Source organism: Sphaeramia orbicularis, chromosome 16 (assembly GCF_902148855.1).
Source record: "Sphaeramia orbicularis chromosome 16, fSphaOr1.1, whole genome shotgun sequence".
Taxonomy (NCBI): domain Eukaryota; kingdom Metazoa; phylum Chordata; class Actinopteri; order Kurtiformes; family Apogonidae; genus Sphaeramia; species Sphaeramia orbicularis.
Window position 1 is genome coordinate 10,558,780 of NC_043972.1, and position 16,677 is coordinate 10,575,456.

At 33.9% G+C, this 16,677-nt stretch overlaps 1 protein-coding gene and 1 long non-coding RNA gene across 2 annotated transcripts; one reads left to right on the forward strand and one right to left on the reverse strand.

The window, feature by feature from the left end:
* The first annotated feature begins 2,152 nt into the window (after window positions 1-2,152).
* On the forward strand, window positions 2,153-15,223 carry ebag9 (estrogen receptor binding site associated antigen 9). Its single transcript, XM_030157120.1, has 7 exons — window positions 2,153-2,467; window positions 5,782-5,876; window positions 7,000-7,081; window positions 7,273-7,428; window positions 8,865-8,975; window positions 9,620-9,711; window positions 14,402-15,223. Exons 2-7 carry the CDS (start codon window positions 5,794-5,796, stop codon window positions 14,517-14,519), a joined length of 642 nt encoding a protein of 213 aa, XP_030012980.1. The 5' UTR covers window positions 2,153-2,467; window positions 5,782-5,793; the 3' UTR covers window positions 14,520-15,223.
* On the reverse strand, window positions 6,066-14,102 carry LOC115434971 (uncharacterized). The gene is made up of 3 exons (XR_003937619.1): window positions 14,091-14,102; window positions 11,626-11,629; window positions 6,066-6,326 (listed from the first exon to the last, which is right to left on the reverse strand). It is a non-coding gene; the product is annotated as an uncharacterized LOC115434971 (long non-coding RNA).
* Window positions 15,224-16,677: the final 1,454 nt, after the last annotated feature.

The window sequence follows — 16,677 nt, forward strand, 5'->3', positions numbered from 1 at the left end:
CTCCTTTAGTCGTATTGGGTTTTTTTTGCGTTATTATTATCATTATTATTTTATTTTATTTTTTTACATGTATGTGAGTATGTAATTAAGGAGAGGCTATATCCATTCATGCATTCATTCATTCATTCATTCGTTCATTCAAGCTTTATTAACGACACAGAAACTAGGTCCATAGGATAAAATTATTAAAAAAAAAAAAAAAAAAAAAAAAAAAAAAGAAATAGCATAAATACACATGTTACTCACACATAAAGGCTTGTCCACATATATTATATTATTTGTTTAATATGAGAGATATCACACCGTGGGTTAAAACAGGATTAAAACTGCAAACAACATATTTAATTTTACCATAGTTAACAACAGCTTTCTCAATTTACATACAGAATTTTAGCCACAAATATTAGTGTATTCAAAGGAAAATCAAGAAAAATGTTGTAGAAATTAATTCCGCTTGCAGAATAAAGCTGTTGTTTTCTTAAAAGTGGCTTACAAATTTAGTTTTGTGTTTTATTACTGAAAAAATAGTTTTGTAGTTAATGGGGTGCTTTGTAACCTTGTGTCTGTGACGCAACATTTATTTATTTATTTATTTATTTATTTATTTATTTATGTCATTCATGTGAATATGTAATGAGCTCAAATCTCTGAAGCGGATTTTTGTTGCTTACATTGTAATATTTAAGTCTGGAAAAACAGCTGTCTGTAAACACATATAAATGATCACACAATAGACTCCAGCTCCCTGCAGTCCTTACAAGGATTAAGTAATTACGTAAAATGAGTAAATGAATAAATATTTTCAGACGTTGTTTATGAAGAAATATGTAACTTTTGTCATTCTTGTCCTGAAACTACTCTACATTTATTCTTCCTGTGTGAACACTCTTCAAATTTCTGGTCCAAAATTGAAAAATATATCATATCTAAAAGTAATGAAAAGATAACTATAACATCCCAAAATACAATTACATATTTTAAACATGACATTTGTAATTTAGAATTTGTGGGAAATTTGATCATTTTATAAGGAAAATTTCATATACGTAAAAATAAATATACCAAAAACACACTCAAATTTTAAAATCTTCCTAATGGAATTGGAAAATTATAATACATCTTTAGAATTTATCTTTAACAAAAAAAGCTCTAGCACCCTGGCTATTTATAAACAATTTTTTAAAATAGACTGAATTCTCTGTTGCATTTATTTATTTATTTTTTGTTAGATTTGTTATTTCTATTTATTTATTTTATACTATTATTTGTCTATTCTGCTTTGTATCTTTAAATCTATAAATTATTTTCTTAAACTTATTTGTTCAAATGCTTTTTCTTTTTTGACATCTTGTTTGTTTGCTAAAAAATTTATGCCTTGTATACCCGAATATTTTCAATAAAGCTGAGAAAAAAAACAAAAACAAAAAAAAACGTTGTTTTATGAAGAAATATGTAACTTTTGTCATTCTTGTCCTGAAACTACTCTACATTTATTCTGTGTAAACACTCTTCAAATTTCTGGTCCAAAATTGAAAAATATATCACATTTAAAAGTAATGAAAAGATAACTATAACATCCCAAAATGTAATTACATATTTTAAACATGACATTCGTAATTTAGAATTTGTTGTAAATTTGATAATTGTATTTGGAAAATTTCATATACGTAAAAATAAATATACTAAAAACACACCCAAATTTTAAAATCTTTCTAATGGAATTTGAGAAAAATATAATACATCTTTAGAATTTATCTTGAACAAACAAAAAAAAACAAAAAAAACAAAAAAAAGCTCTAGCACCCCGGCAACTTAAAAACAATTCTTTAAAATAGACTGAACTCTGTTGCATTTATTTATTTATTTTTGTTAGATTTGTTATTTCTGTTTATTTATTTATTATTTGTCTATTCTGCTTTGTGTCTTTAAATCTATTTTCTTAAACTTACTTGTTCAAATGCTTTTTCCTTTTGGACATCTTATTGTTTGTTCAAAATTTATCCCTTGTATACCCAAATATTTTCAATAAAGTTGAGGGGGGAAAAAATGCAGCTGTTGTTTAGACTGTGGCGCTTACGTAAATCTTCAAAAATGTACAAACAATGAGAATCCTCCAAAGTCCGACAGTCCGTGAAGGCCTCACCACGCCGTACTTCCCTGTTCCTGCTCCTCCCTCTTCCATGATGGCAGCCATGGGACAGAGATGAGCGACGACACCGATTTTGGAGTTTTGGCTTGAAATGGGAGTAGGCTGTGTAGCTGTTCTATGCATGGCTTTGACTTGACATTGCTGTAATTTATCCACACTAATGCGTCGTCCTATGAAGACAGCGAAGACATTCAGAAATATCATGATTTCCAGTGGGCTAAGCTAGCAAGCTAGTGTTAGCACATTAATGAACTTGTCTGTTCTGCCGCACAAGAAGAAAGCAGCTGCTCTGCAAACGGTGTTCTGACATCCTGCAAGGTCTGTGCATATTTGTGTGATAGATCCTGGGGAATATTTAGTCAGAATCTAGTTACGGTGTTTGAGTGTAAATACTGGCAGAAGCTGATAGAACTGTTAGCTTTAGCTTGTTTTTGCATAGAAGCCTTATAATCTGTACAAGACTGAGCTAGCCTTGTGTTATTTCATTCATCTGGCAGTATTATTATTATTATTATTACAGGGTTATTTATTGTATCTGTTGGTAAGATTTACATATTAACCCTTTCATGCATAATGGTTACTATAGTGGACAACTATTCTACAGCTGTTCTCTTGTATATTCTATTTTATGTGTATTTTATATGTGTATGTGTTAATTTATTTGCACAAAATAAAACAGCAATAGAAAAAAACAACAACATTCAAACAAGGAACAAAACTGTGCAGGAGAGGTTAGAAGCTAAAAGAAGGCTTATATCAGGGGTGTCAAATTCATTTTAGTTCAGGGGCCACATTCAGCCTAATATGATATGAAGTGGGTCGGACCAGTCAAATAATATAAGTAATAGGATAAGAACTTTTGAGTGTAAAAAGTAAATTCTGTAATGACAATATTTATATCCACAAATTGTACTTGAACATAACATGAACAAATATGAACAAGCTGAAAATTCTTTAGTAAAATAAGTACAATGTTAACAATATTACGCCTTAGTTTATCATTTATACACGTGAATCACAACTTACAGATCACAGTGGATCTACAAATACACAAAACATCAAATAACAGGGAGAATATTGTTAAAATTCCACATACCTCTCTTAAGAGATTTCAGGTTATTCACTTTTTTTTTTTTTTTTTTTTTTTAATAAAAGGCTAATTTGTAAATGTCAACATTTTTGTGCAATTTTACTTTTTTTTTTTTACACACTAAATCACTGAGAAAAAAAAAATCACAGTTTTCATTATTTATAGGTTATTATGATAGTATCTTACTGGTCTGAAAAATCTTGAATTAAGAAAAAAAAATCTTGAATCAAGCAACAAAAAAATCTTGAATAAAGCAAAAAAACGTTTTGAATTAAGTAAAACAAATCTTGAGTTAAGCAAAAAACAAAAATCTTCAATCAAGCAACAACAACAAAAAAAATCTTGAATTAAGCAAAAAAAAAAATCTTGAATTAAAAATTAAGACGTTTCAGATATTCATATTTTTTTGTAAAAGACAAGTCTGTAAATGTAAACATTTTTGTGTAATTTTACTTTTTTTTATATAAAAACAATGAGACAAATTTACAGTTTTCATTATTTATAGGTTTTTATGATAGTATTTTACTGGTCTTATCCACTTTAGACTGAAACGACCTAAAATGATTTTAACATCCTTGATTATTAATATCTTCAGTAATTTTTGCATTTCACAAATTCATCTCAGGGGCCGGATTGAACCCTTTGGCGGGCCGGATTTGGCCCCCGGGCCGCATGTTTGACACCTGTGGCTTATATGAATACCTCCCCCGAAATGAACAATACACACACAAAAAAAAAAAAAATTAAAAAACAATATAACTGAAATAATAAACTAAAGTAAAAACAATAAAAATGTAATCCATATTACAAATCATCAAATACAAATCAGCCTTACATTTTTTCATGAATTAAAGTCCTTTTCAGATGCTTTTTAAACAGTGATAAAGTAGATGTTGGTTGAAGTTCAAGTCTTAGATTATTCCACAGATTTGGTCCACCATATTTCAGAGAATACTGACAGACTGAAGTTTGGCAGTACGGAAGATAAAATTTGCTTGAAAATCATGTCGGAAAGTTGTGAATAACAGAAGACAACATAAAGAAATAGTGAAAAAGTTTAGGAAGAATATGAGTTAAGTGAACATATTTGTACATGAAGACACAGGTCTGGTAAACGTTCACATCGAAAACTGAGAGAAGATTGAATTTTTTGAAAAGTATTATATTTTTATGTTTTGTTGTTTTAGTTCCACATCAGCCAACACAGTGGACACTTACGCATCATCCCAAACACTGACATTTAGACCATTACTGTAACTTAGATAAACCTGATCTGCACGAACATGTTTGAGTTTAAACAACAGTTAATTGTTAGACTGTAAGAAACAGATTTGGGGTTATTTTTAGACTTTTTTTTTTTTTTTTTTGCACATTATCTCCATGAAGTGAGTAATAACTAGTATTATAATATGTTAAAATGTGGGAAAATATTAGATTAGCAGCATTAAACATGTTTTTATTCCATTGTTTTCATATCATTTTCTGATATTGGGTTTTAAATACATGTTTCTTTGCTTTAAGAATATAATGCATAGTGTAGCCGAGTGGACATTTTTTTAAATCCATGAAAAAAAAAAACTCAATTGTGTTGTTTTTTCATGCCTAAGGAGGAATAAAAACACTCAAAAAAAAAAAACAAAAGAAAAAAGAAAACTCAACTAAGGTTCTCATAATTAATGCATGAAAGGTTTAAAAAAAAAATCACTTCAAAGAAAAAAAGTGTTCAAATGCAATTTTTTGGGTCAATTTTTTTTTCATTCAAACACTTTTTATTGAATTTTTTTTTTTAGCTAAAGCAATAGAGAAGTAAATCTACCTTCATAAAAAAACAGGTTTATTAAAAAAAATTCAATTGCATTGTTTTTTCATGCCTAAAGACGAATAAAAACACTCAGGGGAAAAAAAATAAATAAATAAAAAAAAAAAAATCGCTATAATTCATGCATGAAAGGGTTAAATAACCAGGTACTTACACATGGGTATTTAAAGAGACTTTAATTAGGTAAGATATGAAAGTTAATGTCTCATTTATGCAAACAGCCTCCTGTGAAACCAGTACAGATGCCATGCTGTCATGTTGAATACAGATCTACTACAGACTAGGGCTGAACGATAGGGACAAAATTTCATTTCTCGATACTCATGCCAGATATCTCGATATCGATCCAATATGATATGACTACGGGTCCGGTGAAAATCAAGCATTTTTCATTAAAATACAAACATCATAATATAAAAGAATGTGGAAAGTGCAGTTTTATTTATAAGAACTCACTGCCAGTCATCAACATTAACATAAAGTACGAATAAATAAAATTTGTTGTGACTTCCAGAGCTGTACATGCAGGGCGAGTGCGGGGGAAATCTATATCGTTTATATCGTTGCTTTTTAGATATTAATATCTTGAATGTTTATATCTAGATATCGATTCGATAACAATATCTTTCAGCCCTACTACAGATTTACTGTTTTACAGATAGATACCACAGAGCCAACTGTTTCGCTGTTAATCCAGATGTTATGTTGTTTCTTCCCTAACAGCTTCTTTTCACCATGGCCATCACTCAGTTCCGCCTTTTTAAGATCTGCACATGTCTTGCCAGTTTGCTTTCTTTCTTTAAAAGGTTGATATGCAGGTGAGTACTGTTTACTGTCAGGTTCTGTTATCCTAATAAATCCTGCTTCTCCCTCAGAGCACATAAATACTGTGTGTCAGCTACTTTTTTTTTTTTTTTTTACCAATACTCGATTATGGTGATGTTCTGTATATGAGCGCCTCAGACTAATATCTGAAATCTTTAAACACTTCTCATTACAGCTGCAAACGATGAATCGACTCAAGTGAGCCAAAAAAATCCTTCAACCACAATTCTCCTGAATCAAAGCTTTGTTTCCTTCATTTCTCTGCTGTTAAACATTGGTTCCACTGTTGTGTTTCACACGGACGCTTATTGTGACGCACAAAGAAGCTTCAATTCAGGAAAACTGCGATAGAATATTTCTCTTCAATTAATTCAAGTCGATTAATGAAAGTGAATTTTTGAATTCACTTCAAGCACCTAATCGATTAATCGGTTGCAGCTCTACTTATTGTGCTTTACGATTGATCACGGGTTGTAGTCGTCTCACTCACCACTGAACTGAACGCTGAAGCAGAGTGGCCTTCACTGAGTTCCTGAACTGTGATTGTCCCAGATCTGTTAGGCTCTTCTTAGGTTGGTTCTGTCATATTTATCTTTTCTTTAGAGAACCAGTAGCCCTTCTGCCCTATGGCCACATGGGCTCGAACTGAAATGGAAAAGCACGCCTTTAGTTTTGCCGCCCCCTCTGCCTGGAATACTCTTCAGTCAGAACTAAAAATACCAGAACTCATCTCACTACAAGCTTTTCGTACTATTTTATGGACTGCACAGCGGAATTCCTTTGAACGGGGCCTGTGTTTTTAATTTGTTTGCTGACCTCGACCAGATCTTGCACTTAAAAAATTTGTTTGTGACCTAAACTACACTGCACTTTAAATATTTTGTCTAATTTATTATTTTATGTCATTCCTAAATTACCTGTTTTTCATCATGGCGTGTGCTGCTTGACCTCTGGGCTTGGGCGCACTCGTAAAAGAGATCTCAATGTCAATGGGATTTTATCTGGTTAAATAAAAAGTACATTTAACTCTTAGTTAAGGCTGTGTTGACTATTAACAGATGTCATGTCAGTAATCTGCTTTGTTTTGATCATTTGTTTCATTCTTTACGTCTGCAGGACTGGAAGGGGCCGTAAGCTCAGTGGCGATCAAATAACTCTCCCGACAACAGTAGATTTTTCGTCATCGGTACCAAAACAGGTCAGTGTGGTAATAAAGCCCCCGTATTGTGGGTCAGCTTCATCTGAGCAGGAGTTCACAAACTAGAAGGTGAACTATAAATAGAATCTCTGGACATAATCCTGCAGCACCCGCTTGAGTTGGTTTATGCGAACAGTCTCATTTGTTTTAGATTTGACTCCATATTTGTGTTTATGTTTCAATCTTTGCAGCCAGAGATTGAGGAATGGAGCTCTTGGGATGAAGAGGCTCCTACTAGTATTAAGATCGAAGGAGGCAACGGGAACGTCTCCCCTCCGCCCAACGAGGTCAACGAAGAGCCCGATTACTTCAAGGACATGGCTCCAACCATCAGGAAAACACAAAAGGTATATTCACGAGAGCAGTGGGTTAACGTCCAATATTACCAAACAGATACTGGATAAAGTATGTTGATTTAAATAAGAAAAAGTGGGGATGGTGGTGTGGTCTGCGTTTGGTCGGGAAGTGTCTGGAGTGAAGAACAGGAGGTACATTCTGAAATGTAAAGTAGGACAACAATAATCAATAAAAGGCTGGTTTGCAGAAGAACGGAACTAAATTATACATGAAACAATCAATTGATGTTTTTAGTCTAACTGTCTTTTAAGTCAAATATATTCTGTTCATATTGTCGACAAAGAAATATAAGTCAAAATACATTTCAGTATTTGTGTTTTCTCTTTCATTTGTATTTCAATACCTTTTTTTTTAGGATTTTTTTTCATTTAATATCGATTGTTGCTCAATTTCTATGTATAAATATCTTGTTTCCTTTCTTTTTTTAATACATTTTTTTTTTTTTTTTTGGAAAAGGAGCAAGATATCTCAGCATTACCATTCATACATATGATATATATTAAGAGTCCTTTTGGTATTTCTTATTTTATACATTCAAAAGTGTCAAACAGAAAACAAAAAACGAAATATATGAATTGAGTGCTTACAGTTTTGGTATTTCTCGCTTAAAAAAAAGACAGTCACAGCTTTCAATACTTCTGGGTTCTTTAAACATTACACATATTTAAGTTAAAAAAAAAGCAAAGAATAAAGACAGGGGGATTATAAAGAAGACATTTTTAGATTGTATTTAAACACCAATTTGGCTTTTTCTTATTTGGTTTGTATCGGGAATACTGGGATCTGTAACATTCTATTACAATTAATTATTTCTTCTGGATTTTACATACGATCAGTGTCAGTTTAGAGATCTAATTCAGAGATATAGTATAAGATATATACTTTAATGTCCCTGGGGGGAAATTCACTGTGGGCGATAGTGCAAGGGGGCTGCAACGCCACGCAGAAAACACAGTAGAAACGAGAAGACATCTTAATACAGACGCGTGACAGCAATAAATAACACCAACCATACTATGACATGGCATAGTGAAGCATGGGACAGAAACAGCACCAGTAGAGAAATAAAACTACTGCACAACCCTAAATTCATACCAAAATATGTAACCACATCGCAAGAATTAAAAGCTAATGTGATTAAAAATATTTTCAATAAAAGATGAGACACCATTAATAAATAGGGATAAAATGTGCTAAAAATAAATCAGTAGTAACCAGCTATTTCTGTTACAAAGTAAGTGGTCGAGATTTATTTATTCACAATTTCATCCCATCGTATAAAACTGTACTTTATAATAGTTTCTATAAAATATTTGACACATTTCCTTGTACTTACTCATTGTTTTATGCTGCAGTTTGATGCATTTCAAAGTGCTTCTGTGTAATTCTTGGGGCTTTTTTTTTTTTTTTTGTTGCCACGTTGCAGATCGTGCTGAAGAAAAGGGAGCCTTTGAACTACCTGGTGCCTGATGGCTCAGCAGGATTCTCCAGCAGACTGGCTGCTTCTCAGGACATGATGTCCTTCAGTCCTCCCTCTGTTAGTAAAGTTACAGTTTTATTCTCCCAGGCCTCAGCTAACACCGTTCATACACATCCAGGATTTAGTTTGTTTGAGAGTTGTTGTTTTTTTTTAATATAAGACATTAAATGAGACAGAGGATGTTTTAAACACCATTTCTTTTTTTTTTTTTTTAGTTTTTATTGAAATTTTATAAACACTTAATCACCAAAAACAAACAAACAAACCTTGCTTGGGTACATTACACAACACTACATTTACATTATTGAGTTTTTCCACCATTCCGGGTTCTGTAATCAGTCCGTTTATTCAATTTTTTGTCCATTTGTGCTTCTTGTAGTCACAGTTTGGGAGTTTTTTTTTTTCCATTGTATATACTCCTTCAATAATTCTGATCCATTGGTCCTTTGTTGGTGGTTCTGTCTTTCCCCAGTTCCTTGTAACAGCTTTTTTGCATCCACTAAAAGTACCTTAACCAAGTATTCAACACTATTTTACCATATTTTCTTTATCTTTTCATTCAAGGTAGATTCTTGTGTCTTTTGTGTATAGTTTTCAGCACATAACTGATGAATAAAAAGCGCTGTTTGAGCTTTAATTCAAACTGTGTCTGACCCGTGCATCACTACAGGTATATTTGTGACTTTTTTTTTGTTGTACAGGCTGAACTGGGAGAGATGGACAACTGGCAGGAGGACACAAACGCCTGGGAGGAAGAGTCTGACGCTGCCTGGGAGGCGGAGGAGGTGCTCAGGTAACACGAATATATTATATGAATGAATGAATACAGATGGATGATTAATGAAAGGGGCTTGGGTCTCCATAAACTCCCAGAAAAGCTTCATTGAACTCTAATATCTACTGAGGACATGCACACAGTTCCTCTAAAAACAGTGTAAGAACCATGTAGGATGAGACAAAGGGCTGGTGTGAAGTGGTCGGGGGTTAGGTTTGAGGATTTGATTTGAGTCTTCAACAGGATTATTTACAGGCTTTCACTTATTTCGGATCAGATGATGTAAATGTTAAACAGAGGAACGACAATAACTCAATTAACGATACGATTCCAAACGTACTCTTAAAGACATTCAGTCAAATAACCACAACGTAGAGTAGAACTTACTTAAATATGCATCTGTTGATCCAGTTTTGGGCTGCACAGGCCACATGCTCCATCAGACAAAGGAAGAGGGAAGGACCTGGTCTGGGTCCGTCCTCTTATAGGGTTGGGTGTGACCTGATAGGTGAGGCCAGGTCCCGCCCCTTCTCTACCAGGAAGTGCAGTTTTAACAAACAGATGCTGTAATTGTTCAGTTTAGCACGAGTCGCGCTTCACATGCACAGAAACACATTCACTAACACACGAGGGGGTCCAGACTCATTTTAGTTCAGGTTCTACATTCAGTCCAGTATGATCTGAAATGGTCCAGACCAGTAAAATAATAAGTGAAAAAGTGAATTTAAACCGTATCCCTATCCAACCTGTGGTATGATCAGCATGTGCACAGCTGTAAATAGTATACACAGCTTTCTTGATTTATCTTTTTTTTTTTAACTTTTATTGAAGAAAACAAAATAAAACAAACAAAGAAAAAAAAACAATGTACAGAGTAACAACGTTTGTCCTGAGATTGGGCCCAAGATTACAATATAAAATATTTGGTTACAATGAAGAAAAGGAGAGAGAAAAAAAACAAAACAATCCAGGCTTAACTAGAAGCACTCGGAGAGCGCAGACCTCCGCCAAGGCTGATCAGTGGCCCCCCCCTGTGGGCCCCCCCCACGCCAAGGAGGTTATGTTTTTGCCAGGGTTTGTTTGTTTGTCTGTCCGTTAGTGTGCAACTTAACTCAAAAAGTTATGGACAGATTTTGATGAAATTTTCAGGGTTTGTTGGAAATGGGCCCCCCCGTGGGCCCCCCCACCCCCGATCACCACCAAAATTTAATCATTTCTTCCTTATCCCATTTCCAACAAACCCTGAAAATTGCATCAAAATCTGTCCATAACTTTTTGAGTTATGTTGCACACTAACGGACAGACAAACGGACAGACAAACAGACAGACAAACAGACAGACAAACAAACAAACAAACAAACAAACAAACAAACAAACAAACAAACAAACCCTGGCAAAAACATAACCTCCTTGGCGGAGGTAAATATCTATTCCAATAAGACTGAATACTGGTCTCCATCTTCTTTCAAAGGTCGGAGTCTTCAGCTGTAGCTGTGCTGTTAACTGTTCCATTAGACAAACTTGTTTAATTTTTTGTATCCATTGTCCAATTGTAGGTGATTCAGGTTTCAGCCATAACATTGTGATCATTTTTCTCGCAGTCATCAGAAGATGTAGTATGAATTCTTGGTCTTGGGACAGACCATCAGGGAATATGTCCAGTAAAAATAATAATGGGTCCATAGAGAGGTTCACTTTAAGTAAACTATCCAATATGCCTTTTACATTAGTCCAGAAGTGTTTCACAATGGGGCACTCCCAAAATATGTGTGTCTGATCACCGACAAGACCACAGTTTCTCCAACACTTGTTGCTAACACCACTTTTAGAGAGAAAAGATTTTAATGGGGTTCTGAAAAATCGTATTTTAACCTTCCAGTCAAATTCCTTCCAAAGCTGACTCCCCACCCCCCTGTGACAACCAGAGCAAACATTTCTTCATTTATCTTTATTTTGATTTTGCACTTCCTGTGCTTTTGTGCTTTGCTGCTGTAAACCTGGAATTTCCCCCTGTGGGACTAATAAAGACATATCTTATTTTTTAAAAATGACAATTACGTTATGGAAATGTTTACATCTACAGTTTCCTTGTGAGAGCCATTTTTGTGCTTCAGTTAAAAATTCATATTTATATTTAGATTTGATTTATTATTAATAATTTATGTATATTATATGAATGTTAAGTAATAATAGCATAAGTCTTGACATCATTGTGTGATGCAATCCTATTGGCTGCAAAGATTATAAAACGTAATGAAAGACAAGCAGAACCGGAAGCCTGGAGCCCAGGAGCATCTCAGTCTTTTGACTGTCATGTCATTTAATTTAGAAATTCATCTTTTGTTTGTATCAATCTAAGTTTTAAGTAAAGACCACAAACAGAAAAGAAGGATTCCATACCCTTTGTTTACTGGTACATGTCGTGTACAGAAAAACTCCGAGATTCACGGCTAGTGAGTTATACACCACACTCACATTCCTTAAAATGTGAATGACGTGAACAACCTGAAATGTCTTAAGAAAAATATTGATCTAAATATAAATGAAACTGTATCCAGATAAACAGTCATGACCGAAGCTCCTCCCACTCAGGTCTTGTCTTCCGGCCATTTTGGTTAAAAATGAGAATTAACAAGAGCTACTCAGCATCTTTATACATGACCCAGAGTATCATTGGACATTCAATTTTCAATTCTACCTTGTAGTTGTGCACCTATGAAAGGCTACGTTTCAGTTTACATTGTCTTTTCCTTTAATTTGTCACTTGTTTATCCAGTTACCAGAGTTCCTAATTCTCCAGTGATAGTAAAGGCTCATGACTCACAGATACGTAGGAATGAGGAACTTAATCTGTTGAGGTTTGTGATTCTTTTAGCTTTGAAGGAGAACTTGAACAGTCGGCACGCATACTTTTATTTATGTTTCTGTTACATAATCATATAAATGTAAAGAACATGTGCAGTAGGACGATACTAGGACGACTGATCAAAGGTGATTCTTGTATGTGTTGAACAGGTATACAGAGTCATGTGGACTGAAAAAGGGTTTAAAGGAGTGACTGGTATTTGTTTTTTTTTTTTTTTCCCCTCCTGCAAAGGATGTGTTTTAATCATGGGTTAAATTATGGAACAGTTGAACAGATGAATTAAAGTAAAGTAAAAACATTAGCTACTCCATTTTGGATATAAAGTGTTGCTGAGGAGCCACAATGAGGCAGTTGTACATTATATGACTGTTTTTGTTGGCTTATTGCCTTGGATATTCTGGAATGTTCTATTTAAATTTGTAGTTTCTCTTTGCCTTTTGTTCACCTTTTGTATTTTGTTTCTACTTATGTTCAAAATAAAGTTCGTCATCATCAAATTTAGGGCTGTGTATCGGCAAGAATCTGGCAATACAATACAAATCACAATACTAGGATCACGAAACGATATATCACGATATATATAATGATACTGTTAAAAAGGCAATTTTTTGTTTGTTTCTTTTTTTTTTTAATGATTATTTCCTTGAAGAATTTAATTACACCAGAAATACAGGGTGGGGAAGCAAAATTTACAATGAATATTTAGTTGTTTTTTCTCAGCAGGCACTACATCAGTTGTTTTGAAACCAAACATATATTGATGTCATAATCATACCTAACACTATTATCCATACCTTTTCAGAAACTTTTGCCCATATGAGTAATCAGGAAAGCAAACGTCAAAGAGTGTGTGATTTGCTGAATGCACTCGTCACACCAAAGGAGATTTCAAAAATAGTTGGAGTGTCCATAAAGACTGTTTATAATGGAAAGAAGAGAGTGACTATGAGCAAAACTATTACGAGAAAGTCTGGAAGATACTATTAAAGAAGAATGGGAGAAGTTGTCACCCGAATATTTGAGGAACACTTGCGCAAGTTTCAGGAAGCGTGTGAAGGCAGTTATTGAGAAAGAAGGAGGACACATAGAATAAAAACATTTTCTATTATGTAAATTTTCTTGTGGCAAATAAATTCTCATGACTTTCAATAAACTAACTGGTCATACACTGTCTTTCAATCCCTGCCTCAAAATATTGTAAATTTTGCTTCCCCACCGTGTAGACACAAATATTAAACACATTTTTATTTGATCACAACAGGATCTAATGCTATATCACAAAATGTTCCTGTGTTCAAACTGAAATTCTGTTTTCCACACATTACAGTTTCAGATCCTGTTCAAATGTTCATATTCTATTAGTTCAGAACTAACATCAGAACATTATTTTAGTTCAGTCCCAACAAAGGAACTAACATTATTTAATAAAACAGTGTTCAATAATAATAAACAAAATATAAACGAAAAACAAAAATGAACCTCCACAAAATCTGCATTTGAATAAATACCTAAAAAAAAATCAATACAGTACTTTTTAATATCGATACAGTATTGTGAAATGAAATATCGCAATATACTGCAGAAGTGATATTTTCTTACACCCTTAATCAAATTATACATTCTCCACAATTTACTCCTGTGATTTGACCCCAGATGCTCAGTTTGACTTCTTTGGTTTTTAATATGTCGGGTGTGTGTTCACTGTATGTCCAGCAGGTGGCGGTGTTTGCCACCGTCACAGACTCGTGGACACAGCATGCGTTGCCCACTCTGATCTGGCTCCTGTTGATGCTCGGTGAACCCACAGTTCCTTATATCGCTGTTTGTTTGTTTTGCCTCCAGACAACAGAAACTGGCCGAGAGAGAAAAGCGATCTTTGGAGCAGCAGAGGAAGAAGATGGAGAAAGAGGTTCAGAGGATGATGAAGAAGGAGCAGAAGATCGCAGTCAAGCTCTCGTAACATTTTTACAAAGGCTCAGGTTTGAGCTAAAGGGACGGGGGCACAGACACTGAATCAGCCGTTACTCGATCTTAAACCCGTCCGACCGACCAGGATCATCCCCGTACACTACTGATCTGTTCGACAACTGTCCTCTCTCTCCACCATGTTTCCACCAGCAGCCATTTTAGTCTCTTTTCTAGCTGCATCAGTGTAAAATACATCGTTCCTGAGGGCAGACGAGGTCATTTCGACCCGTAACAGAAAGTAGAGTCTATTTGAAGTAATTTATCTGAAACAGCGACACATCATATAGATTCAGATTTAACCCATAAAGACCCAGGGCCACTTTTAGGGCTCTATTTTTCTATTTAACCTTTCTTTATCACCACTTATTATCATATTATCCTCTGTATTTTGCGTTTTTTCGGTGAAAATCTGGTATTTTCCCATATTTAATTTACTGACCATGTAGATCAGGGGTCTGTCACCCTATGGCTCCAGGGCCAAACGTGGCTCTTTAGCCTCTCTTTGTGGCTCCCCTTGCCAAAAAACGTAAGGAGCATTTAGAAATTATATGAATTAATCGTTACTTGTCAACATTGTTACAGACTTAAATCAATTCTAACAGTGTCCATCTGCAAAAATGTGCAGGCTGTACACAGAATAAAATAATTTTTCGACAGTGTATAAACAAAAATGAATGAATGAATGAATGAATGAATGAAATCTTTATTTTGAACATGTAGACAGTGAAATCAAAACAAAAATCAACCAACAAAATATAAGTGCTGGGACATAAATGATTGATAAGCAAACAAACAACAAAAATAAACAAAAAATAGTAAATACTACTACTACTACTAATAATAATAATAATAATAATAAAACAAATGAAATGAAATTGTACATGCTTGAAAAGGAGTAGGAAGAAGTAAAAACTTATGTACTCCTACCCCCAATTTCTATTCCTTCTGATCATTATATAGCAATTATTATTTTGTATGAATATAATAATAATAATAATAATAATAATAATAGTATACCAATGTCACTATATTATTTTCTTGCCAAATTTAATACAAGGTACTCAATTTGCATTTGTCAGTAGTTTGGCTGTTTAAAAGTCAGCCCATATACATGAAAACTGAACTATTTATCCATTAAACAATGTAATTTTGTTTGGAAAATAGTGTACATCACTAAAAAATGTCATAAATCTTGAATGTTTTCTTTATTGTAGTTGTATAATTTCATAAATGCACCAAACATTGCATTATTGTAGTGGAAATACAAAGTTAAATCACAAACTAATGACAAATTGGCGACAGAAGAACAACCTCATGGTAAAATGTAGATGGGTTTAAATTTTTTTTTCATGGCTGCAGTCACGTTTTTTCTTCGTTTTCGAGTCAAAAATGGCTCTTTAGAATGTAAAGCTTGCAGACCCCTGATGTAGATGTTCATAAAAGCTCAGATTAAAGTTAAAGGTTATTATATCACAAACAGAAAACTGAAGAAAAGGATTTTTTTCAGTCAAATATATGATTAACTGAACTTAAACCCAGTGTGTCCATCCACTGTCACTGATCCAACTCCAGGGGTTTTACTGAGAAATCAATGTTGTAGAAGATGACTGTGTTTCCATGGTAACTATGGAGCGGGTCATATCTGATGGCCATGAAAAGACGAATAACTGTATTTTACACCAACTATTTCCATGTATTGATAGGATTAGTGGATGAACAGGTATGAAACAGTTTAGATCAGTAGTTTTGGTTGTTTGGGTCTTTATGGGTTAATCTGTTACCGTAGAAAATGTTCTATTTCAGGTTCTGCAGGAGCATTTGTAAATAAACTGGTATCTGTTCTACCTTCGGAGACACAAACAGGAAGGACATTTCATTTGCTTTGTCTTATTTATGACCTCAGAGGACAAAGGAGTGTAATTAATTTTAAAGCTCACTGTTTACCAGTGAAACCCCTCGGTTTGAGTGATTCTTGTGTTTTTATATTTATGTTTTTTCTTGTATGGAATCTGATTTTTTTTGTTTTGTTTTGTTTTCTAATGACTGTTGCTTGATCTTTCACATCTGCTCCTGTGCTGTGCAGCTCTTCTTACACTGGAAATCTGCATTAAAAACAAACACTTTGAAAATCACTGAGAATTCGGCCCAAA

Coding starts and splice junctions, on each gene's coding strand:
- ebag9 (XM_030157120.1), top strand. CDS start 5,794: ATGGCCATCACTCAGTTCCGCCTTTTTAAGATCTGCACATGTCTTGCC. Junction 8,976..9,619: donor TGTCCTTCAGTCCTCCCTCT/GTTAGTAAAGTT, acceptor TTTGTTGTACAG/GCTGAACTGGGAGAGATGGA. Junction 9,712..14,401: donor GAGGCGGAGGAGGTGCTCAG/GTAACACGAATA, acceptor TTTTGCCTCCAG/ACAACAGAAACTGGCCGAGA.